This window comes from Fulmarus glacialis, unplaced genomic scaffold (genome assembly GCF_000690835.1).
Source record: "Fulmarus glacialis isolate BGI_N327 unplaced genomic scaffold, ASM69083v1 scaffold24333, whole genome shotgun sequence".
Classification (NCBI taxonomy): domain Eukaryota; kingdom Metazoa; phylum Chordata; class Aves; order Procellariiformes; family Procellariidae; genus Fulmarus; species Fulmarus glacialis.
In genome coordinates, this window is record NW_009202677.1 from 1 (window position 1) to 23901 (window position 23901).

The 23901-nt window shown below is 40.5% G+C and overlaps 2 protein-coding genes across 2 annotated transcripts in view; one reads left to right on the top strand and one right to left on the bottom strand.

The window, feature by feature from the left end:
- The first annotated feature begins 1726 nt into the window (after positions 1-1726).
- SAV1 (salvador family WW domain containing protein 1) lies at positions 1727-20188 on the top strand. Its single transcript, XM_009574384.1, has 4 exons — positions 1727-2168; positions 11377-11647; positions 12603-12746; positions 19745-20188. The coding sequence occupies exons 1-4, from the start codon at positions 1727-1729 to the stop codon at positions 19944-19946; spliced, it is 1059 nt and encodes a 352-aa protein (XP_009572679.1). The 3' UTR covers positions 19947-20188.
- Positions 20189-22365: 2177 nt separating this feature from the next.
- The window catches only part of ATL1 (atlastin GTPase 1), a gene marked incomplete at its 5' end in the record, with an annotated part of 20069 nt that continues 18533 nt past the window's right edge, over positions 22366-23901 (bottom strand). The window contains 1 exon segment of the mRNA XM_009574385.1: positions 22366-22569. Coding sequence (XP_009572680.1) covers positions 22459-22569 — 111 coding nt within the window.

Consider the following 23901-nt stretch of genomic DNA (forward strand, 5'->3'; position numbering starts at 1 on the left):
GTTGGGAGACCTGGCAGCTGAGGGAGGGAGGGAGGTTAAACCTGTAAGGGAGGCTGAATTTAAAAGGGAGCCCTACACATAGTGTACCACGGGGTGCTCACGATAAACAAACTTGGGGTTTTTTTATTTCCTCAGCCGCTGTAGCTCAGTTTTCAACAGGTAGGGGTTAAGATAGTCTCCAAACAGGTATCTTCCAGGTGAACGGAACAGATAATTTCTCTCTTTTCCAGAAGTCAGCAGTTTTTTTCCCCATCTAGGCTGTGTGCACTGCCAAAAGGTGTGTGCTTTGAAAATGAGATAACTGTACAAGACAGTTGCATAAAATCCCTGCGGAAGCAAGTGCTCCAGTTCTAAACCATGAATCAACTTGATGAGGTCACCGCTATGTACCTTGGATGCACTGATCTTCGTGTGGTTAACCTGACGCTAATGTCACAGTCCTGTTTCTGCTAGGACTTTACAGAAGACTGGCAAATACACATTGAAAGTGCACTTAGGTTTCTTTTTGTTAATCTTTGGAAACGACCTGAGACTGAAACGTATTATGCTATAATTGCAGGATTAGCTTGGAGATCACAACTAGCAACAACTGATTTGCTGGCAGGAGGAGGCACTCAGCTTTTCTGGAAGGATTTGCTGCATGAACAGCTGGTTCCCCAGTCAACAGGCAAAATCATTTAGTAGTCTGATTACATTGATTTAGTCTTAAAAATAAAAAAAACACAACACAAAACCCACAAAGTTTTTTCATATTAAGCTGTAGGCCTGTGTAAGGGGTTAACACCTTTTGCACATGCTATTCGCCCATGATGTAATGACTAGCTATTACATGACTGCTATGTAATGATTATAAATTTACTGATGACACCTTCTGGGATACACTGAATTTTTACCCTAAGTTATAAGAGTTTGTTAATCAAAAGTAATTAACAACAGACATAACCTCCTCCTAAATTAAAGTCATAGTTTCTATTAGCTCACCTGGAGGGAAACTACTTACTTATATCATGTTCAAAGTAGTAAGAAGAGGAGTAATGTGTCGCTTACTGGAGGGAGGCAGTGAAATTTTATGATTAGGTGTCACCGTTCATGTGCAAAACCTCTTTAGGTAAAGGAGAAAGTGAAGTATCTTCACGATAATTTGAGAACTTAACGTGTGCAGAATAACAGCATTTTGCTGGCTGAACTTTGTGATTAGTGGAGAAAGTATGAATTCTGTTCCTGATTCTGTCATGGATTCCTGTGAGCAAGTAGGCATTAACATCTTCAGTTATTCTGAGTTCGTAAAGGCAGTGGTCCTGATGAAGTGGTAGAGTGGTAGCCAGGATACTTGGATTTTCTTGACCCTTCTAGTAGAGAGGTATGAAGCCTGGCTGATGTAGCCACAGTACAGTGTGGGGTGGTTTTGGGGTGGTTTTTTGTGTGTTTTTTGATGGGTTTTGGGTTTGGGTTTTTTTTGTTTATTGTGGATGCAGTTACACTGGCAAAACTGCACTCTTTTGGCAATAGTTTGTTGCTGGTGGAGGGTGTGATGGTTTCTGTTGCACCAGTACAAACTGCAGTATTACCATTACACTTGCATATGCATTAGAGGTGCCTTAAAGGGGTTCTAGCATTTGAATTTCCTCAATTCCATGGTGTAAATCAGCATTGTGGCTGGCCAAATGCTTTATATGTAAGTACAGCCAAAGTTCTTATTTCTCTTTCATGCTGTATATCAGATCTGATGCCTTCATTTATCCGTCACGGTCCAACCATTCCAAGACGAACTGATATCTGTCCTCCTGACTCAACTTCTTCTGCATATGCTTCTGCTGGAGATGGAATTGTTTCCAGAAACCAGAGTTTCCTTCGAACTCCAGTGCAGAGGCCACCTCATGAAATAATGAGACGTGAAAGCAACAGACTGTCTGCACCTTCCTATCTTGCAAGAAGTTTAGCTGATGTCCCTAGAGAATATGGCTCTTCCTCCCAGTCCTTTTTAACAGAAGCTAATTCTGTTTTGGAAAATGGAGATGCTGGTGCCCGTTGTTATTATTATGATCATTTTTATGATGCCCAGAGGAGACGTCAGTTAAATGATCGCGTACATGAGGACTACAGGTATTACGAACACAACAGCGATCTTTTCCAGAGGATGTCACAGAATCATGGGAGGCACACTTCAGGTAAGTATTGATTAATTGCTGGGTTTTTTTAAATATGCTTTCGATAAGACTTTAGATGCAGAGGTATATCTGGATGATCAGGGTCATGTTTTTAGGAGTTACGCTGTGTGGGACAGCTTCTTTTTAATGACATTTCTATGATCTGAATACACGTGTTCACATTTCTTGGAGTTAAGAATTTGATTGCATATATCCAGAAAGGAAAAAATATACTTAACCCATGATTTATTTATTAAATAAATGTGGTAAGGTTGGGCAAGTTTTTTTTAATGCCAAGCATATATGCAACTCCTTATGACAAAGTTGATTCAGTTGCTAACTAGCAAGGAATTTTATTCGTTAGGAGGCATCTGCTATTTTCATGATGTAGAGAATAACCAACAGCTCTAAATTATAGCATTGCCATTTTATTTTATTATATTTTAACTATCATTGTGTTATTATTTAATTTTATTGTGTTAATTTGACCTCAATAATTAAAATAATTTATTATAAATAGTCAAAGGGAGGGATGACTGCTTTGTGTAATTAGCAAATTGACATATAGTTAGTGCTGAAATTGACTTCCTAGTCCTTGATTTTTTTTTTTTTCTTTTAGCTTGTAATATCATTTGTAAATATGCCTCTTTCCCCTTCAAATTCCCTGGAACTTGTCTTTGTTTTCTAATGGAAGAACAGCATAAGAAAGAAGAATCTATTAAATATTACTTTTTGAAATATTTTACTATATCTGTGATGACACTGAAGAATAATTCGTTGGTGCAGCGTGCTGTTGTGAATCTATTGGTGGAATAAAAAGCCTGGGATTACAATATTGCCCATAGAAAGGTGACCTTAAAAGTAGTAAGTTTGGCTGTATTCGAGCACTGTATCTACTACGGAAACGATGTTCAAGGAGGAGTTTGAAATAAACATTTCAAACCTGTAAATAATGTACCTTCAATATGAAATACGTTGTTAGTTTGTCATTACTTGTAATCTGTAAACAAAATAGTAAATAGTCTGTAGTAAAATAAATCTCCTGTCTGGAAAAATAAATCTGCTAGGAGGAACGTCAACATTTAAAGCTGCTGACGTTGTGTATGGAATTATAACTGGACAATGCTTTGTGAGGTTTTTTACAACAGAAACTTTTCAATGAAAAGTGACAGAAGAGTAATGCTAGCGTTAGTGCTGTCAGCCAGTAAATTCTGAAATACTAAGGTGTAAGACTTGCTACTTTATCCTCGTTTATACATCTGATCTACCTAGATTTTGCATGGAAGCCTTCCACCTCTGTCAGTTGTTGTTTAGCCGGCAGTCATTAAACATTTACTTGGTCCAGATAACAAGCACCTGTTAGTGTGAGCTGGGATATGGTAGGGAAGAGAGGAGGATTTCATAAACCAATCCATCAATTTAACACTCAGAATTACTACAGTAACTGTGTATGCTGAGGAAGACTTCAAAAAATGGTAATGCTGCTGTGTAGGGTTGAAACAATGTTAAGTGGAAATGGAGCTCTAGCTATTACTTTGAAAGTGGAGTTTAATCTAGCAAATTTTTAAAACAAGCTAAAAGTAGGGCTTGACAGCCATATTTTTCTCAATTGTAGCAACATGGATTTCTTTCTAAAAAGACTTTTTTTCCCCCCGTTTGTCTATATGGCCCCTTAGCCCCTGGAAATCATATAAGGGAGCTGCTGATATTTGGTTGGTCTTTGTCATTCACTCTCATATTTTTACATTTAATAGTTTGAACACATTCTATGCATATATTGTAACGGGTGAGTATTCAGTCTTACGCATTTGTAGGGAGAGACAAAAAAAGGTCTGCCAATGTGTTTCCCTTTTGATCTATTTTTTTTTTCTTTCATCTCAGCATGGAATATGAACTCTTAAACACCTCTTTCAGTTTCACTGCAGTAAGAATATTGACCTATGTCCTTAACTTCTGTACATCTTTTCAAGAATTGCTGTTACTTTTTCTCAGTAAAAGAATTATGTGGCCAAAAATAAGAAAACTTTAGATTTTCCTACTTCTTTCATCTCACCATTAAGCTGCTTTTTATTTGAACCATCCATTGTCTTCAAACCTTCAGTGTTTTCCTTGAGCTTCCCTGATCTTTCTGTAATTTCTAGTTCCTTTTTTCCTGCATTTCCAGAACACTGAGGCAGGTGTTTTGCTTTCATTGTCTTTGTCTAAATTACTTTTTCCTTACACGTCTCCATTGTTGTTTCTAAATGTTTCACCTAATCAAAATTCTTCATCAGGACAATCGATGACAAAATTGCCTAATACCTACGGTTTCAACGTATAAGTCTGTTTATTAGCTAGAATCTGTAAGTGCTGCCTTCTACCCTTTTCCTCCTCTCCCACCCTCTGTCAGAAGGTCCCCTCATTTGGTTCTATTATGGTTTGGGTTGATTGCTACAGAAATGTCACCTGATGCACACAAGGTGTACTTGCTGTTGGTGAGTGATGTTTCATTCAGTGTTGGTTACAACTGAGATGACTTTTGAGAAGCAGTGGTCTGGAAGTGAAGAGATGCATGTGAATTTCAGCTTTCATTCAAAATAAAGATTCTCCTCTTTATTATTTTGGAGATAAGTTGAAAACATGTTCTTATGGAGATCTTCATACTCAAAGTATTCAGCAAAGTATTTAAGAAAGTCCCATGATTTTTCAACAGTTGAGTTGACAGTATTGATATGTTCTTTCATAGGCATTTCTCCTTGAAGTCATGTTTTCTCTCTTGGCATGATTCAACTCCACCATGTCCTCCTTTTCTTATTTTCATTAGATTTGTTTTTAATTAGCAATCTAGTGCTGCTGGTTTTCCTGAAAAATGTCTTCAGTTGAGATATTTCCTAGTTTTGTATGTTTAGCTACCTCTGTGGCATTTCTTGAAAATTTTTTTTAGTGTCCATTTCAAACTTAATTCTAAGAGACTTTACCTGTCTTTCCTCGACATCTCTTTCCTCTCTTCTAGGTTAAAGGTTTGGGGAGGTCTGTGGTTGAAGTTATATCTACAGTATAGATTGGAACTAACTTGTAACCAAGACCTCAGAGTTATTTGTACCTGTTTGAGCGGTAAGCTGAAAAATTCTTATGTGTATATGAAAATTGCTGAGATTAAAATCACAGTGTAAAGGGCCTTTCTGATGGTGGATTGTCAGCAGTTGACTGTGATGTCAGAGGACAAAAATGATTAATCCTGTGAACAGAGAATCCAGTGCGCTTTAGTGAAAGTAGGTTCATCTTGTGTTAAATTGTACCCCTTAAAAATTGCAAACTAGTATTCATGTTTAATATAAGAGCAAAATAAAGAAATACAGATTATTAAACGAAACCTATTTAGAGCTGAAGTAGCAGGGCTTTTCTTTTTAGGTGTGTACGCTTCACTCATTTTTAAGCAAATGGCAATTCCTGGCTTTTTCTTCTTTTGTGCTGATTTTGCAGTAATTTCTTTGTAGCATACTTTCCGAAGCTTTCAAAGTACTTCCTGTCTTTTCTCATTTGTGAATTTATGCTTACTTGGAACGCCCCATTCCCTCTGACAAACGAGGTACTTGTGCTCAGGAAGTACCTTCAGATGCTTTGGAATGGGTTAGGAAGGCCTAGAACCTGCTATCTGAACAGGATAGTTGCTGGAACTTCTTTTTGCCATTTTATTATTACTTACTCCCCTAAAATTAAACATTCGTTCATCTTCTCTTCTTGTTCTTCATCCCTGTTCGATGAAGGGAAGGGAGAGGATTTTTGGCATCCTGAAAAAAGGCTCTCAAGGCAATTGACCTAATTAAAGACAAATATGAAGGTCTTTTGTTTGGCTAGATTTGTTCTTCAACACTTTGAAATTTGGTTGAAGCTAGTTGTGGGGAGTTCATAGGCTCTGAAACTTCTCTGCCTACATCAGCACTATATCTAATAAACAAAGTGAGACTTCCTCTTCAGTGTTTTTGCTCTTTTCCTTTCATGCTGGGCTGCTCTGGTGATACGATTTTTCTCCTGTGCTTTCTACCAGGCAGACTGAAGAACTGCCCTTTGTTGACCTGGAAACCTTTCCTCCTAAGAACTTGGACTTCATTCCAGGCAGAGTGGCTTTACAATAAAACCCCTTCATTGGGCTGTGAAAGCATTAACACATATCACTTAACGATTTTCTTTGTTCCATACTAATGGAACAAGCCAAACACAATTTCCTTGATTGAAGAAGATACTATATATTTTTCACATTTGTGACGTTATTAGCTTAAGATACGTTTTTAAGAGAAGAATATTAAATAAAGGAACTCTTTGCACTGGTGTCTTATAATGCACTGGAATGTGGTGCTCAAAGTTTAAGTTTGGGTTCTGGTATTAGGATCAATAACCCTATTGTTGAGGGTGTTGAGAATAAGACTGAATATAGGGCCTGGCCTTACTTAAAACTCTTGAGTGTTTTAAATGTTGTTAATACTAGTAATAAGTAGTTGCTGATCCTTTGCACTTTCTTTTTTCAAAGTGTTGAGAACATACACAGTGATACTCCTAAGCAAGCAAACTGCATTGAACAGGATTTTCTTTTGCTTTGGAACAGCATATCATGACTCTTGGCCTGGTTGACAGTTAATTCAAGATCTTAAATTGAAGATACTATATTTTACAAGAGAAGGAGAAAGCAAAGCCACAAATAATGTTCGATACTGATGTTCCTTAAAAGCAACAGCCGAACCAAAAAATACCCCAAGCATATACCGTTAGGAAAGAGAATTAACAAATGAGGCTAGACGAGTTCCAAAGAGGCAACCTGAAAAGGATTTACAATTGCATAAACTTAAATTCATTGTTGGCCATTTTTGAGATTTAATAGTGTCACTCAGGGGAGTTTATAAAGAACAGCGCTCATACTTAAGCAGAGGAAAGGAGACTTTTAACATTTGGAAAAAGCAGATAATTTAAACAACTCTATTCCTTGGGAAAGCAGGAAGAATGAGAATTTCTGTCTTGTCATAGATAAAACAGTATGTGAGCAAGAAAACCCTGAGTAGTTACAGTGAAGGGGTTCGACTAGTCTGTTTTTGCTTATCCTATGGTAAAGGTCATGTCCTCCATCAAGAGGAAGAACACAGGTTTTACACTAGATGTTTTGATAAAAATGGTTCAAGTTGTAAGTTTGGGCTATTTTCTGTAGATATTTTGCATTGTGCTATGTGAATCTGGTACCAGCCCGTGATTCATGGAGTATCCTTGGTGTGTGCAGTAAAATCCTACGTGAAGCTTTGGGCTGCTATGAAAATGCTTTAGGGCTAAGAACTTACCTGAAATTTAAACACAGAAGAGTATCATACTTGGGCAATACAACCAGAAAAGGTAGTGTTCACAGTAGGTGGTTTTAGTCTGTCTTGTAACTTTCTTCTTTGGTTTATACTTTGGAAAAGATCACATATGAATTTACTCTTTGAAGTGTTGTACAGTCTTATTATTGATACTATAGGTCTATATATGTGAAAGTCAATTTTCATCTTCTGTTACTGTTCAAAATCATAGCTATTTCTCTTACATGTGTATCCACTCTCCCTTGAAGGAAGCATCTGCTGAGTTTTATAAGAAAACCGATATACAATTTCTTTTGATCTCTAGTAACTCTAGTTATATAAACAAACGTCTAAATTGTACTAATTGCCAATTTGAATGCCATAGTGTGTTGATGGTTGTAAGACACTGTGAGTATTACCTGACATCTTAAAACTTCCAGCACACAGAATATTCCAATATGATCTGTGATTTTAAGGGGACAAATTCATGTTAAGACTATACATGATAGTCTGCAACTAAAGTATTTGCAACTGTTTGTTTATAAATCTGGCCTTTGATTTCATAATGAGAGCTTGCTAGTTGTAGAGGCCTAGAACACTGTTCAAAACTGGTAACTGCTACAGCTGTGTGAGTTTATCTTAATGGTATGGCTCTGCTTCTTCATATATGAAGTCAAAATGACAAAAGGAATGTATAATGTATTTGTGGTCTGGTGTTATTTTTGTTCTTTGCACCTTGGAAATTTAAAAAAAAAAAGCTGGCGTTGGGAGAAACCATGTAGCTAGAATTAAATGATTGTGCAAACACAGAACTGCCAGTGTTGCCTTTCCATTGGGTGCAGCATTGCTTTTTAGCCTGCTTTTTACGTGATTTCTCTGTGTAATTAGATTTTGGTTTTCCTTTCTACCTGAGTCCATCTCCCAGTCTTCTCTGGCTTTTGCATTTAAGAGAACTTCTGGTGCAGAGGATGGCGTGTGCAACTTTTAATACGAACTTCCAAATCTTAGAAGGAATTAACCTTTACCCCAAGGAATAAATACATATGTATTTGCTGCTGGAATCATGCTAGAATTTAAGTAGGAAGAACTGCAAGAAAAATACAGACGTGCTGGTTTTAACAGTAAACAGAAAAATATATTTATGCCTTTGTTAAAGTTCTTTTCCCCCAGTCAAGTTTGTGTGTTCAGATCTTCTGGTAGTGGTGATTTAATAGTCACTGTTTATACGTACGTGAAATTACAACACAGCGGTCCAGTTAATTGGAGAAAATACTGAATTTGTTTATCCAAAGTGCAGTATTTTCAAGAAGCTTAAATGTTTGTATTTTGTCATTGGAATGAAAACAAAACCAGTGACATAACTGTAGCTAGGGTCTGAAATAGTTTCCCTGCCCCAGTACTGCTAAAGGTCAGGAAGCCTCTAGGATGTTTCTTCTCACTGGAAGTAAAGGTCTAGGTTGCTTAATCCTAATGAGAGATGGGAGCTATCACATGAACACAGCCATCAGCTTCCCTTTATAAAGCTAACGAAGAGGTACCTTCTATAGCAAGAGAAAATATTTAAGGCCAAATAGTTCAGAACATGACAAGGCTAGAAAAAGATTTGTAGATAAGCACAAACGTTTTAAAGAACGGTACTCAGAAGGAAGTTTGTGAGATTTCTTAAAATTTATTTTTTATTTATTCAGTTGCTTTGGAGCCTTCCCATTATTTTCTTGTTGATGACCGCTATCTTGTATTAGAAGGAGAGCCGATCCAGTTTTCGGTCTGTGTCATTTTATAGGTAAACTAATGCTTAAAATAGATGACATCCCTTGACTAGCATGCTATATTCTGTATGTATTGTTCAGAAGGACTTTTGCCTTTGTCAGCAAACAAGAGCATGAAATTGCCTGAGAAATACAACAATTTTGCTGCTACTTCAGTATTACTGTTGTCTTTTTGAGTTAATGACCACACCTGAAAACTCTTTTTGATAGTATGCTTTAGATGAGCTAGACTCTGCCTTTCCCTTCCACTCTCCCAAAAAATAATCACACAAAAATGTTATTTCTGAAAAACAGAAGGAGAGGGGTGTATTCCTCAGTCACTAAATGTGGTGTTTGTTATGGAGTCACTTTCTGACTTCTAAGAAAGTGGAAAAAGTGGCTCCCACACCCCTTCTTCTGGCTATGGGAAATAGTAACACACAAACTCGGATGAATACTGTGATTGAGTAGATGCATTTGATTGTGGGATGAAAAGATAATTGGAATTTCTTCAAAGCCAGAGACTGTTTAACTGTAGAACTGTGGGTAGCTGAAGGTAATTATTTTTAAAAGGATTTTAAAAAGAGTTGAATTTGGGCCAGCACGTCCAGTAGGGAGTAGGCTTCCAAGGAATGGAAAGAGACCTGCAAAATTCTTGATTATGTCACTTGCTTTTTGTGGTTGGGGTTTTGAGCGGTGGTTTTTTGGGTTGGTGTTTTGGTTTTTTGGGGGTTTTTCTGGTTTTTTTTTTTAGTTTTCTGTAATTATTATTATGGCTTTTATTTCAACTAGCTTCCTAAGTATCCATAGTATATAGAGGGAAGGAAAAGGTGAAATTGGAATTATGTTTCTTCGGTACATCTCTCGGCATCCAGCACGCTAATTTTTAAAATGTAAAAACTGTATGTTACAACAAATCGTGTCTTTTAAAATGCTAGTGAACAGTCTCTTAAATCAGCTATTTAGTGATAAATCCTAAATGTGCTGTGTTTCTAGAGCAGAGGTGGGAACTTAACCAACTACTGATTCCTGTCAGTTCTCCTACTGCTAATACACCTAACCTAAGCTTTAGTTCTCTTGCGGGAGGAGCCCCTCTCCTAGTGCAGCCCACATCACCAAGAAAAGCTGGAAATTACTTTTTTTCATGTGCCTCTTCAGCATTATGAAGCAGAGGTGCTCAGTTTTAGAAAAGAGCAAGATGTAGAGAAGCAGATGTACAGCCTACTAGACAACATACTTCCTCCCAAGACCTGTGGGAGGGAGGAAGAGGGTGGAAGGAGATGCAGAGAAGAGATGAGGAGATTTTGTGACTCGCTCTGAACAAAAGGTCTCTAAATCTTGTCTGGATTGCATTCAGAAGGCCTAACTGCCCCACCCAGCAGTGCACATAAACTAGCTAGTCTAACAAGCGTGGGTAGTTTTAGCAAAGAAGACATGGCAACATCAACTTCAGCCTGCGCAGGATGACTGTGTTCAGCAAAGGGCTTGTGCAGGATCCTGTGTGGATCCACTTTTCCTGTTTTCTTTTGTTACTGATGACACTTTTTGGCCGTGGTTGCACACACTTCAGTAAAAACAGTCAGCGCAGTATAGTGCTAACCTTACTTGTCCCTCCTCTCTTGGTTTACCTGGTCCTGTTACTGTTCTTGACGGGTTAATCTGAAAAGCTTTGTTGGTATTCAGTGATTTGTCTGGATAGTTGTAATTTCTGACTGTAACTAGAAAAATAAATAGCTGTGGGTTTTTTGGTAGATAAATAGTTTTGATGCAGGTGTAATAGCATATTAACAGAAACTGTCATTTATGTAAAGCTTCAACATTTGTAATCTTACGTCAGCTCTCTCTGCTCAGCAAATTGAGACAATAATAACAGCTTCATCCCTGTTATGTATGCTAATATATGTCTCTAATTGAAAAAGCAAGGATGCTTTAACTGTCTCTGAAAGAAGCTGTCTAGTGTATCTGGAGTTGGAGGAGAGTGAAACAAGTAAGACTTAAAAGGGAATAGCTATTTTGACTTGATCGTGCTTTTCTACTGACGTTCAAGTGCATACACCATAAAAGCCATGGTATTGTTCAAAGTTCATAGAGTGCCTCAGGTCGGGGGGGAAGTTGACTTCGTACATGATGTTGGTCTTGGGTATTATCGGTTTACCTAAACATTGCTTTCCCTTTTTTTAGGCATTGGTAGAGTTGCTGCTACATCTCTAGGAAACTTAACAAATCATAGTTCTGAAGATTTACCTCTTCCTCCTGGCTGGTCAGTGGACTGGACTATCAGAGGAAGGAAATACTATATAGATCATAACACCAATACAACTCACTGGAGCCATCCACTCGAGCGTGAGGGGCTGCCTCCGGGATGGGAGAGAGTTGAGTCAGCAGAATTTGGAGTGTATTATGTAGATCACATCAATAAAAGAGCTCAATATAAACATCCTTGTGCTCCCAGGTAAGACATCTGCCTTGTCTTCTGTGATTGTTTTTTTCCTAATCCAGTTAAGAATGTGGAACTGTCTGTCTCATATATAACGTGCCAAAAACTTCTTATTTTTAGAAGTAAGCTTTGCTGGTTCTTGACTAAGATTTTAGAAGAAGTTGTAATTGTTAGGATTTTTTTCTCATCTGTAACTGTCTCAAGTTTAGAAACAGGATATTGTTCCTAACTCACTAAAACAAAGCAGCTATTCTTTTCAACTGTTGGTAAAACAACAAAGTTGCTGAGAACAGAATTGAATTGTAGACTGAAAAGAAACTTGATCTGATGTTCCAGGAGACTGTCTGGACAAATAGCACATACCATCTGAAACATGAATTATGTCTTCTCTAGAATGAAAATCAGTATTTTAGCTACTCATAAATTAAAGGTAAAATAAAGTTAGTATATACCAAATCTACCAGTTGATTTCTGCTACTCAATCTATTTTGCTGTTACCCAGGAAGAGAAAGTTTTTTAACATGTGACACAAAAGGTAAACATAAGAGGATGCCCTTTGTTATAAATGGAATAACTCTTACCTGCTGCTGCCTGAATACGTTTGTTCTAATATATTAAATGGTGGATTATTTGGCTGAATCAATACTTGCCTTTTTCATCTTTTAAAAACAGGTATCATTTTTTGTTCTGCTGTAGTATCCAGGTAGCAGCCAGTAGGTGAATAGGTCTAGGGTGAATTTTACAGTGTGCTAACAGATGGCAGCAACACCTACAGTTGTGGTGGGAGTGAAGCACAAAAATAGCAACAGAAAGTTGCTCTCAGTATAGGCCTGCTGAGGCAACACTCTGTATGTGGTTGCATCATCGGCCTTTGCATGTATTAACTTGTGTATTAATGTTAACAATTTAATGATATCAGTATGTCTAAGTTATTGCTTGGAGGTTATGGACTTTGTCTTCCTTTGTACAGCGTTCCCCGTTACGACCAGCCTCCCCCAGTGACTTACCAGCCGCAGCAAGCCGAGAGAAGCCAGCCTCTCCTCGTCCCTGCAAACCCCTACCACACTGCAGAGATTCCAGACTGGCTGCAGGTCTATGCCAGGGCTCCTGTAAAGTGAGCTTTTTCTTTTTTTTTCCCTCTGCATTTCACACTCTGCATGCCTAGCTTAGAAGGAAAACAAATGAATTTCGATGACTGGAAGTAGAACTCTAGCTGGTATGTGTTTCTTAATTGCATAAGAACTATTGCTGACAGTGCATGAGGAGGTTGTACCAGATGTTCATCGCATGAGTTTGCTTTGTATTAGGCATTACTTAAAATCATCACAGTACTTCTTGCAGTTCACATGACTTGCACAATGATATTAGAGTGTTGAGGATGTGGTTCACTTTCAGTGTATGTGTGAGAACGGTACCATGTGGCTTATAAAATACGTGAAGTATTTTTAGGGTGTTAACGTCTTAATGTGTATCTTACTCCTTTTTAAAAAAGACATACAAATTCTTCTTCACAATTAAGAATTTTGAATACAGACTGAAATCCATATTTCTATTCAAGAACTTCAGTTAAAAACTAAATGGTAGTAAAAAGTCATTTTTTCAAAGAAACAATGCTATAGGAAGAGGGAGTCTCCTCCAAGAAAAGATTTGAGTCAGCATAATGAAATAAATTACATTTTCTAATAAGTACAGCTCTGCAGAAGAGTAACACTAAATAGAAAAGCAATAAAAAAAATCCAGATACGTTTTAATAATTATGAAATCATGTACTTTTTCTTAAGGAGAATATGGAGAAACTAAGTTTCATAGCAATGAGCAGGTCAGTCTGTAGTTGAAAATTCAGACTGTGTATGATGTCCAGTGGCTTCCAGCTAAAAAATCCTCTTTTTTTAGCTGCTTCTAGTAACTATACTTTGAATGGATTTTATTACTTCTTGTGGCTACTGGGCTTGCCAGCAGCCCATAAAGATTTAAATTGGCCTAAAATCCACCAGTACACTTATGCACCAGGGACCTGCTAAGTTCCTGTAACCTATGGGAGGACTTGTTTCCTAGAAATACTTTTAGGTTTTGGCTGCAGCTGCATTTCTTTATTTAGGTCTTTGGCACATCCAGACAATGCAGTTTTAAATATTTCAGCCTGTGTTGTATGGACTCTTGTTGGTACTTCACTTGAAACTCGAGAAACAAATTTAAGACAATTGAAACAATTTAAGATTATCAGGAATTTCTTTTTATCTAGAAGGCTGAGACAAATCAGAAGAAGAAAAAAAACACAAAACCAAAACATTTAATTCATTTGAGCTGTTTGAATAGAATTTACATTGTTCAGAGGAATCAAAAATTGTGTATTTCCCAGTATCCTTTTAGCCCTCTGTTAAAGTAGTGCTGGTGGTAATAGGAATGTTGTCATAATTCTCAAACACTTCTGTGCAGAAGTAAATTCTGGTTTATGCTAATACTATATTGGAAAAGTGAGAAAGAGTGGTAGCAGCTGGCTTAGTGTCACCTCATCTTGAGGACTTCTTAAACAATTGATAAATAATTTTCAGTTATTAAAGTCAATATCACTTACATATTTTCAATGTAATTTTAATAATGAACCTTTTCTCTGTTGCCAAAGCAACTGGCTTAAAGCTTGAGAAAAACATCTAGTAATGCTTCAGTTCTTCAGTAGTATTTTCCAGAAGCCGAGTATGAGAACTGTTTGCAATATCCTCCTGTGTTCTGGTGCGAAAATGAAAGTGAGTGGGCAAAACGCTTTCATAGTAGTAGTAGAGGAATACCTTTCGTGATCTGCTATTTGAAATTTACTGTAAAAATCTGTTGATTATCAGTACAGTTTTGCACTGAAATCATTGTGGTATATTTTGTTATGATTTGTTACTTACACCTGACACTGGCTTGATTTAGCTGACTAAAGGCCAGTCATTTTTGTTGAGAAAAGCAGATAATAGCAAAAATAGATAATGTTAGCTTTTGTTTCAACAAATTTCTCTAAAGGATAAGAATTCTGGCCACTGGAGAGTTTAGTAGGTGTTAGCCATAATGCTTCCCTATTGTAGTGAAAAATGGTCAAACTGTTAAGATAAAAAAGAAGATACTCGGTTCACTGAACAGTGGAGAGGCTTTGATGACTAGTTACAACTTGAGGTAATGATTTCCAATATCAAGGTATTTATGATACCTTGAAGTGTCCTTTTCCCCTCTCTCCTGGCAACTATCAAGGTTTGTCTTGAGAGCTTAACTGCAGCTATCAGAATCTTAGCACAGTGGAATCAAGACTTCTGGCTTGCATTTAACCCTTTGCTAGACTCTAAAGTTGAATGTTTCTCCACCTGCCAGGTTAGATAGACCAATCTGGTAGGTGTTCCCACAGTGTGCCAGACCACATGGGTGAGACTCTGAGGGTGAGGAGACCAAAAATGCCTTCCTTGTATGAGAGGTCATGGTTCAGATGCTTCCCCCACCTCTTTTGGAGCAAGGATCTGAACCCAGGTCTTTCTTCTTCCAGCCCTAACCAATAGGCTGTGAATATTTGGGGCAGGTCAGTGTCTCTTGTGTTGAAAAGTGTCCTATTTTATATTGAATACTTGCTATCTACTGGGAAAAGCCCTGGAGACAGGGTATTCTGGCTGCATGTTCTGTCTAGTAAGCTCCTGCTTTCTCACCCAGGAGGGAAGGCTCTACGCTCTGCAGGAATTTTGTACTAACGTGCTTTCTCCCCTCGATTTCTGGCTCTGTGACTAGTTGCCCTTCTGAAAAATGCCTGGGGAGTCTAGGTGAGGTACTGGTACTCTGTGCCCTGTTCCTCTAGGCACCTCTGTGGTGAGTATTCCTAGACCTACGATCTTTTGGGTTTGAATGAGCCCGTTCCCATTGAGGCACTGCTGATGGCTTAATCTTTAATCAGACTTCTTCCCCCATTCAACTGTGCTCTTGGCAGGCGAAATGAAACTCTCACACTGAAAAGTAATCCTGATGTGCTGCTTTTCTTGAGAAACTGTCAACAGTGACAGCTTCAAAGAGCTAAAGAACCAAAGTTTTAGCAATCTGTGATAACGCTTTTAAAAAAAAAAATAATTAAAAAAAGAAAAGCTACAGGCCCCTGAAAACCTGCAAACACATGATTGCACGTGATGGAGCTTTGTTTTCTTTCCCGCTGGTATTGCCACCTTAATAAGAAACAGTCCTTCCATTGAGAATCGGCCTTGCTGTGGAGTGTATTTTAATAAATGCCACTGGCCCAGAACATTTGAAAGGATGCATCAGCGCAGGGCGAGCCAGGGGAAATCCTGCTGCAACTGAATTCAGTTCATGACGAGTGGGAAAGGAGCAGAGATGGAAAGGTGTTGTCCACTTAAACTCAATGGTCAAGTGCTTACAAAGATAGTTGTATTTGGCAAACCTTCAAAAGCAGCAGCTTGCAGCCTGCCTCTCTTCGGAGTTGGATCTCCATATTGACAAACAGCTGCAATTTGTTTTCTCTCGCTTTGGGGGAAAAGTGATTTTAGCAGTGCAGCCCTGTCAAGACTTGGGATAACTTGAATATAGAAGCTGTTATTTAGGAAGTTTATAGAAGCTGTGGTTATTTAAGTTCTTAACGTTCCTCAAAAGCATCTTTGGTAGTCATCTGCATGTCTTGGTGCTTCTCTGATGCGTACAGCCTTCTGAATATATCTTTTCAATATGTAATGTAGTTTATTTGCCTAAATTTATTGGTATTTTGGCTTCAGCCTCCACAAAGTGAATATATTTTCTCATGTAATTCAGTTGGATCAAATAACTCTGTTTATTCCATGAGTTTCTTCTATTCTTTTAATAACTAATAGTAATCAGCTGCCTGTTTCCAAGTTAAGAAAATTAGATTGCAAAGGAATTGTATGTGTTTAGAAGCACTGGGAAAAAGCAGGAAATTAGGGGTATTGCAGTGATGATGTAACTACATCACGGCTTTCCTTTATCAAAATAAAGTAGCATTAAAATGCCTACTGCAGAGCAAGGCTCAGATCAGACAAAATCAAGATTAAAACTGGGTTGGGGAATTGCTGTTTCCTCACCTTGCTTAGGAAACTCTGCGGCTTGTCCTGTTCCCGGAGCTGGCCGGGCCCATGCCAGGACGCTCCGTGCTGCTCAGGTCCCCTTAGCAGGGGCAGCATTAGCGCCCCTGCTCATTTTGGGGGGATATTCCTGAAGTTCTCTCACACAGGTCTCCTCAAGTTTAGGTAGACTCAGGTTAGCCCAGGTATTCCCACTAATGAGAACTGTGCTTACAGCTGTGTCACACGTTGTTTCCGTGTCCCTTGCTCCCTCCGAGCCTTGGGAAGCGTGTCTGTTCCTGAACCCGGCAGGTCTCTTCATGGCTGCTAGCTCACGTCACCCTGCCAGACTTCTCCAGTCATCATGCTGAGGTGGAAGGAGACCATCAAAGAGAACAGCCTGTTTATTTTAAGCTTCGGTATCTATCTAGCTATTTGAAGTCCTTGTACTACTTTATTTAAGCATACGAGGGTAGGTCTGCACTGTGGGCTCTTAACGCTGGACTGACGCGCTGACATGAGCCAGATCCCGGTCAGTAACCGTTTGGCCACGTGGGCTTCGGAGCCTGAACTAACGCACTGTACGCTGCTCACCGAAACAAAGTTGTCTTGCTGTTGGCCCAGTGTCCTTGAGGAACATCCTGAATGCCAGCATCTCCTGCTTAATACCATCCTCCAGCTGTTGGCCCCATGGGATGTGGTGGTGGTACTGGACATCTGGCCATGAGCCAGAGAGCTTTAATCCGATCTCTGTGGAATTACCATGATTTTGTTGAAAAACTTTGTTAGAAATACTGCTTTTTATACCAGGATCTTGGAAACCTTCCCCTACTACTGGCACAAAAAGGGGTCCATTTAAAAAAGGTAATGAAGAAAAACGCTTCCTTTCTTGAAGGGAAGATAGAGGTGGGGATTTCAGAGGCAATCCGACCGCCATAGAGTTTGCTCTGGTGGCGGCTAAAGAGAGACCGATAGAAACGCACAGTGTGGTGGAAAACACAGCGTATGGACGTGTGTTTAACCATTCCCACTGCAGACTTGCGAACAGGTGAAATGTGTTCACAGGTGCAGCCTTTATTCTGGTACTTTCTCACTTCAACAAGGTTGGATAGTTTGTGTAGCTTATATAAAAAGGTAAATATTCTAGACATTAAATTTAGGGATTGTTGAACCATGTGTTTGGTATAAAAGACTGTCAGCACTAGCTTTGAAGAATTTGTGGCATGAAAGCAACGTATGATTTGAGCAGACCTCCATTATGAAACTGGACTTCGTTTGACCAGCAACCTAGCTCCTGTGCAGACCTTAGAGTGCCAGTTTTGATTGTGGGAAAAGTACTTGCAGGAGAAAAGGCATAGCCTTGATTAGTCACAAGAGTTTGGCAGTTATGACATAAAATGCAGTCTTCAGGAAACGTCTTCAGCTCCGCTAGTGAAACAAGGGAGGCTTGAAGAGGCTCGACTTACGTTAAGTTTGTCCCTATCCAATGGCAGCAGCTTTGGTATCCCAAAGGTCTGAACGTAGGGGCGTGTTTATATGTTTCAGAAGTTGAAAAAAGTGTTAGAAGTATAAACAGAAATTCAGAATTGCTCCGTATTAAACAGTAAAAATAAAAAAAAAAGGCAGATTTTGTAAGAAAAGCAGTGCTGCATGTTGAGCAGGAGAGGAGAAGACCTACTGAATGAAAGGCGAAATGTACTTTGCCAGCAGCTCGTTAACCCAGCAGTGTTTGCAGTGGTTAGTGACGCCCAGCAGCTTTCCTTGCACATCATTTCTCCCATCTTGTGGATTGATGTTATGCTTCTGCTTTTCTTTGCGGTTTGTTTTCATGTACTCCGCCCTCCGTCGTGGAGGGCGATGAGCGTGGCTCCTAACACAGCCGGTCTGTGTGAGCCTCCTCCTTGCACCTGTGGGTATTTTCTTTATGAGCTTTCACGTTTTGCGCTGCTGACTAGCGTCCATTTCCCTCCTCAAGGTAAAAGCGTGGACAGTGCGGATGGCGCTTCGGTGACCCGGGCTGCTATGTTTTGCCTTGCTCAACCAACAACTTGTAACTGGTGGAAGTGGGAAGAAATACAACAGTAACTGGTTGACTTCACAGCTGTGTTTGTTTCCATCTCCCGCGGGGAGAGAGATCAGATATTCCTAAAGGAATTTGGGGTGGCACCAGTGTGTTTCAGGCTCTTGGCACATGTCTCCAGGGCACCTCCCCAGGTCCACAGCAGCTCATTTTTTCCAGCGTGGGGAGTAAGAACATGTAGGATTTTTAGCTGTTAGTGCTTGCATCGCTCCCCTGACACCCACCCCGCTCCCCCCCTAGCGGATAGATTGCTGCTGATGGCTGCGGGCGGTTAGGATGTCCCTTGCTGGTGTGAGTACTTGCAGCTGTTAATTATGGCCTAATTGGATTTCCTCCTCCCTCAGTCCTCACTGATGCTGTCTAATACGCCCTTTCGTGGTCCTGTGGGGTTCATGACCTGCGGTTTGAGACACACTGACTTAGGTCATCGCTGCTAATTAACCAAGCAGGGGACAGTGTCCAAGAGTGCTTGTTAAGGCTGGAACAAGGATGCTTTGGAAACAAAGGTGTGTTGTGAGGGAAGACTTGCAGTATTCTGTCTTCTGGGAGGTACTTGCTGGGGAGTGTTAGGGTAAGCTGTTGAAATAATTCATTTTTTGCTGTGTTACTCTGATTTTAAAAGATGTTTTACTACTAAATCTTCAAGGCTTGTTGAATGGAGTTGCTGTTTTAATGCTTCCAAAATGCGTTTTCTCCATTGGATTTTTATAATCAGTTAATAGGATCTTTAGTATTTCTAGAGTTTATCTTGGCATATTATGAGTGATTCTGCAGTTTAGCTGTAAGAGATGTTTCTCCAGCTCACTTTGAGACACGGCTCCATGTCTTTTGGTGTTAATGACCTTATTTCTTCACATAAAACATACTAATGTAGATTGCTAGAAATCTGACCGGTGGCTGTACACCTGTGAGGCCAGTTATTAAGAAAATGCACAAAATGCGGTGTAGTTGCTCGCAGTGGCGTGTAGATAACCATCTTCTCTATCACAACAGGTACGATCACATTCTGAAGTGGGAGCTCTTCCAGCTGGCGGACCTGGACACGTACCAGGGGATGCTGAAGCTGCTCTTCATGAAAGAACTGGAACGGATCGTTAAGCTGTACGAAGCATACAGGCAGGCCCTCCTCACCGAGCTGGAGCACCGCAAGCAGAGGCAGCAGTGGTATGCCCAGCAGCACGGCAAGAATTTTTAAGCTAACGACTCTTTTTAATAGACTTTTATGAGGACACTAAGAGCTTTAAAAGGTTTTCACACTTAAAACTATGAAAAAGTGCTTTTGTTGAAAAGGCAGCTTATTTTTGTTGATGTTGCACCTTTGTTATTATCCTCTTTAATATTTTTCTACATGTATTATGTGTTGTTTATAAAAATGAAAAATGTTTGTTAATCTTTTTCCATACAGGAACTAGTTTATTATTCTGAAAACCAGCGTGGAGTTTAATCAGAGACTTGATCCTGGTATCTTTTTCTAGCAGTCAGCTGTATTATTAAGAAGCTGACTATATATTTTTAAAGGGCAATAGATGCAACTGTACGAAATGTCCTGCATTCAAAACATTGTTAAAATCCAAATGAGTATTTCCGTGTATTTCCCTCGGGGCTTCCTCTCCCTCTCTGGAGAGAGGTCTGCTCCTTGTTTACAGCTTTAATGTACAGAACACCGACACTGTTACTTTTCAATAACACCCAGTGCTATAACCAGACAGAAGCGGATTTCGTCAGTCGACGCCAAGTGCTTCATGAAAGTGAAGCCTGAGTTGCCTTATTTTTTACTTTAACGCATTACTACTTTAGATTTACTACTAGTTTTCACAGAAATTAGTCAGAGGGGAAACACTTGTACCTTCTTGAAGACCAAGATCTCTACGCAAACTTTTCACAGGTTCTTAACTGCTAGGTAAACTGCATTTTGTAAACCATGACCCAGTCACGTGGGAAGGTGATAGCATTGTCTGACCAGCTTTACCAGCCAGCTGTACCACACCATGGAAAATATCAGGGATGTCACAACAATTACTTTTTTTTTGTAACGAGCTTTTGTCTTGTATTAAAGCTTCCTTACTTGGGGAAAATTTTTAGTTGTACAGTTACCCTCTCCAATATTTTCATTTGGTTCATTGATTGTCCTGAAATGTTATTTATGGATTCTTTCTAGTGCAATAAACATTGTTGCAGACAAAAAAAATACATTTCTTGTAAATCCTATTAATTCAATAAAAATCATTTTGTTTAATGAATGAAGGGTTGTTCAACTGATTTTTTTGCCTTTCAGAAACGTCAAGTAAAATGTTCTTATAACCAGTAAAAAGATCTGATCAGGGGTGGTGAAAACCAGTAGCTCGTGTTCTCCAAGGGCAAGCGCAGTTCCGATGCCCTGAGCTCGGCTGCGCCGGTGCAGCGACGGGGCGAGTGCCCGGCGTGGAGCTGCGCTCTGGCTCTGCCGTGGGGCCCACGGTGAGGAGGGTGTTCCTGGTGCACCAGGCCCAGGGGGGATAAAGCCGCTGTTGCGGTCGACGCCGTCCTCTAAACCCAACCGCGGGCCCTGCGAGCGCGCTGTGCCGACTCACTGCGACTGCCTGCAGCGGTGACAGCTCAGCCCTAGGCATCAACTTCTGTACCATGAAACACGTCTGCTCTTCGGATCGAGACGGTGAGGTGAGCGTTGTACCTGGCGCTGTCCCTCGAGGGCTGTAGACCCGAGCGCGGACCCTCAGCTTTGGCCTTGCTGCACTTCAGCAGCTTTTCCTCTGCTGTTAAAAGCTGGAGACTTTATTTTGCCCAAGACTTGTAAGACCTGGCTTTACCTTCTTAGGGACAGAAGCACCTCCCAGAGGTCACACCTGGGCAGGAGACGGGCTGGAGTATTTTCAAAATACCAACTTACCATTAACACACCAATTCCGAGGGCCAAAAGGAAACCAAAAAGGTAAAAAAAACCCAAGAGGAGAAGCTTTTGCCTTGCTAGTCAATAACTGCTTCCTGTATAACCAACTGCTTAGGAACCGAAAGCAAACTTTAATAGTTCTGACGATAAAAGAATAGAACTGTTGAACACACTTTTTATGCACTATAATGAATATATATACAGAAATACGGCGAAACTTTCTCCAATACATATACAAAGTGATACTTTGTGCATTGGTTACGAACAAAAAAGTATGCTTTCCGTACAAGATCATTACATACCATAGCAGAAGGGCCCTTACAGTTTCTGATAAAGCAAGTTAATACATTTTTAATTATGTTTATGTAATGAAATAGTTAATTGAAGAAAAAACTTGGTTACACGTTATAACTTGTTCAACTATCTGAAAATAAGTTGGCTTTTGAATAAGCTAAGGTTTGGAAGATTTTTAGTTGCGGTATCATGTAAATTATGATTTCTTCAGTGACTCCATAACTAATTACAGGGAAAATAAGGCTTCATAAATTAGCTGGGAAGTATGCTGGCTATTACAAATAAAAAGCACTTTGTATTTGCGGCAGTACCAATATGTACATATCAACAAAACGAAAAACATGCCGACACCTTCCCGTCAAAACACCGTGTTGTCGAACGAACACACCGAACCACCTTACACGTGGCTTGTTCTCCGCTCTCCCTGTTCCACGGCAGGAGCTTGTGACGGGTACGAGGACGGGAATGTTGAACCGAGGATGAGACGTCCGCGCCTCGTTCATGCATCGACGGGAACACGCCTGGCTTACACCTTCTTCCTCTCGGAGCCCTCGGCGGGTTCCGCTTTCTGTGCAGGGAAGGCGTGGTGGTACAAATGTCTGTGAGTCGCTGCTGCGCTGTACAGTTTGTACAAAGCCTGGAAAAAGAGAGAGAGAGAGGATGGTTACGTCCCCAGCCCCGCTGCGTGCGACGCGTATGCTCTGTGCTTTCATGTTCAGGCTGCAGCGGCAGGTTCAAACCGGTCGCGGCGCGCGGTTTGTTTTGTGCACCAACTCTTGATTGTGTCAAGTGTCCAACAGGGAAAAGAATGAAGATCACTCGTTTGCCGATTTTTCAAACATCTCAGATATGGGAGGAGCTCCCTCGAGCAGTGTTAAATCAGGGGCTACCTGGAGTACGAGTAAGGGACTTATGGAGGTTGGTTTTTCCTACGGGTTTCACGCACAGAGTTTAAATTTCTGCATCCTCAGCATTTTACTTTACACCACCAGGCGGATACATATTGCATCATACAGAGGGCTTTGCTATGTAATGGGTATCTGGCTTGATCGGATTATTTTTCTGCAGATAAATGCAGATTTTTTTTTCCTTCTAATTTTACCATTTTCCATTTGTACCCGGGTGCACTTTCCTGTCTGATAGAAAAGCAGCACCACAGTCTAATAAACATGTCTGCTCGTTTCTGCAGAACATCGGTGTGAGCAGGCTGCCGGCCTCAGGGGCGTCTTCACGGGGGGTCAGCGGGCGACAGCTAAACACCAGGTGTGGGACAGCAGGAGCGGCTGCGGTACCTGGACGGGTGCGTGTTCAAAATCGTGTGGACGTGGGCTGCGTTTCCCCGTACAGAACTAACGTCAGAGCAGTCACAGGGCCGAGACAAGGCTCTGAGCCCAAAGGGCTGCTGCAGGGCGCTGTCTAGAGCGGCTGGTATGGGGCGACAGGCAAGACCACCCTGTCCCCCCACCCCTCGCTGGGCTTTATACCAAGTGGCAAACGGCTACAGGAGATGCCAAGATACAGTTCTGGTTGCAGAGGACTTGGTGTGAATGGCTGTCACAGCTCTGACATTTCCATTTCACATGAACTTGTTATTCGGGAGGAAAAAAAAAAAAACAACCAACCAAAATCCCAGCGGCTGCTGCTGGGGACCTGAAGACTGTTGGTGAGCCAGGATTAGCTCGGGACAGGGTGGGAAGAGGCAGACGGCCGGCAGGAAACCGCGCGCTGAGGGGGTGATGTGCTCCTCGTGTGCTCGGGGGTGTTGAATGAAGCAGGCGAGGCTGAAGCTGCGGCAAGGAACGGGGTGGGGTGAGAAGACTCCGGGGGTGTTTAAGGCGATGCTGACCGCATCCCAAATGGGCTGCAGGAAGCGGAGGTGGGGCTTTGTGTGCTGGTGTTTCGGGACTGTTTGGGAATGTAGTGGCTTGGTGGGGGGGGCTTCCTGCAGCTTCTCTGGGTTTCTTTCTTG

Bases quoted from the DNA above. Each gene is read 5' to 3' on its own strand.
- SAV1 (XM_009574384.1), top strand. From the start codon at position 1,727: ATGCCTTCATTTATCCGTCACGGTCCAACCATTCCAAGACGAACTGAT. The intron at 2,169-11,376 runs GTAAGTATTGAT...CCCTTTTTTTAG, and splicing joins TCATGGGAGGCACACTTCAG to GCATTGGTAGAGTTGCTGCT. The intron at 11,648-12,602 runs GTAAGACATCTG...TCCTTTGTACAG, and splicing joins AAACATCCTTGTGCTCCCAG to CGTTCCCCGTTACGACCAGC.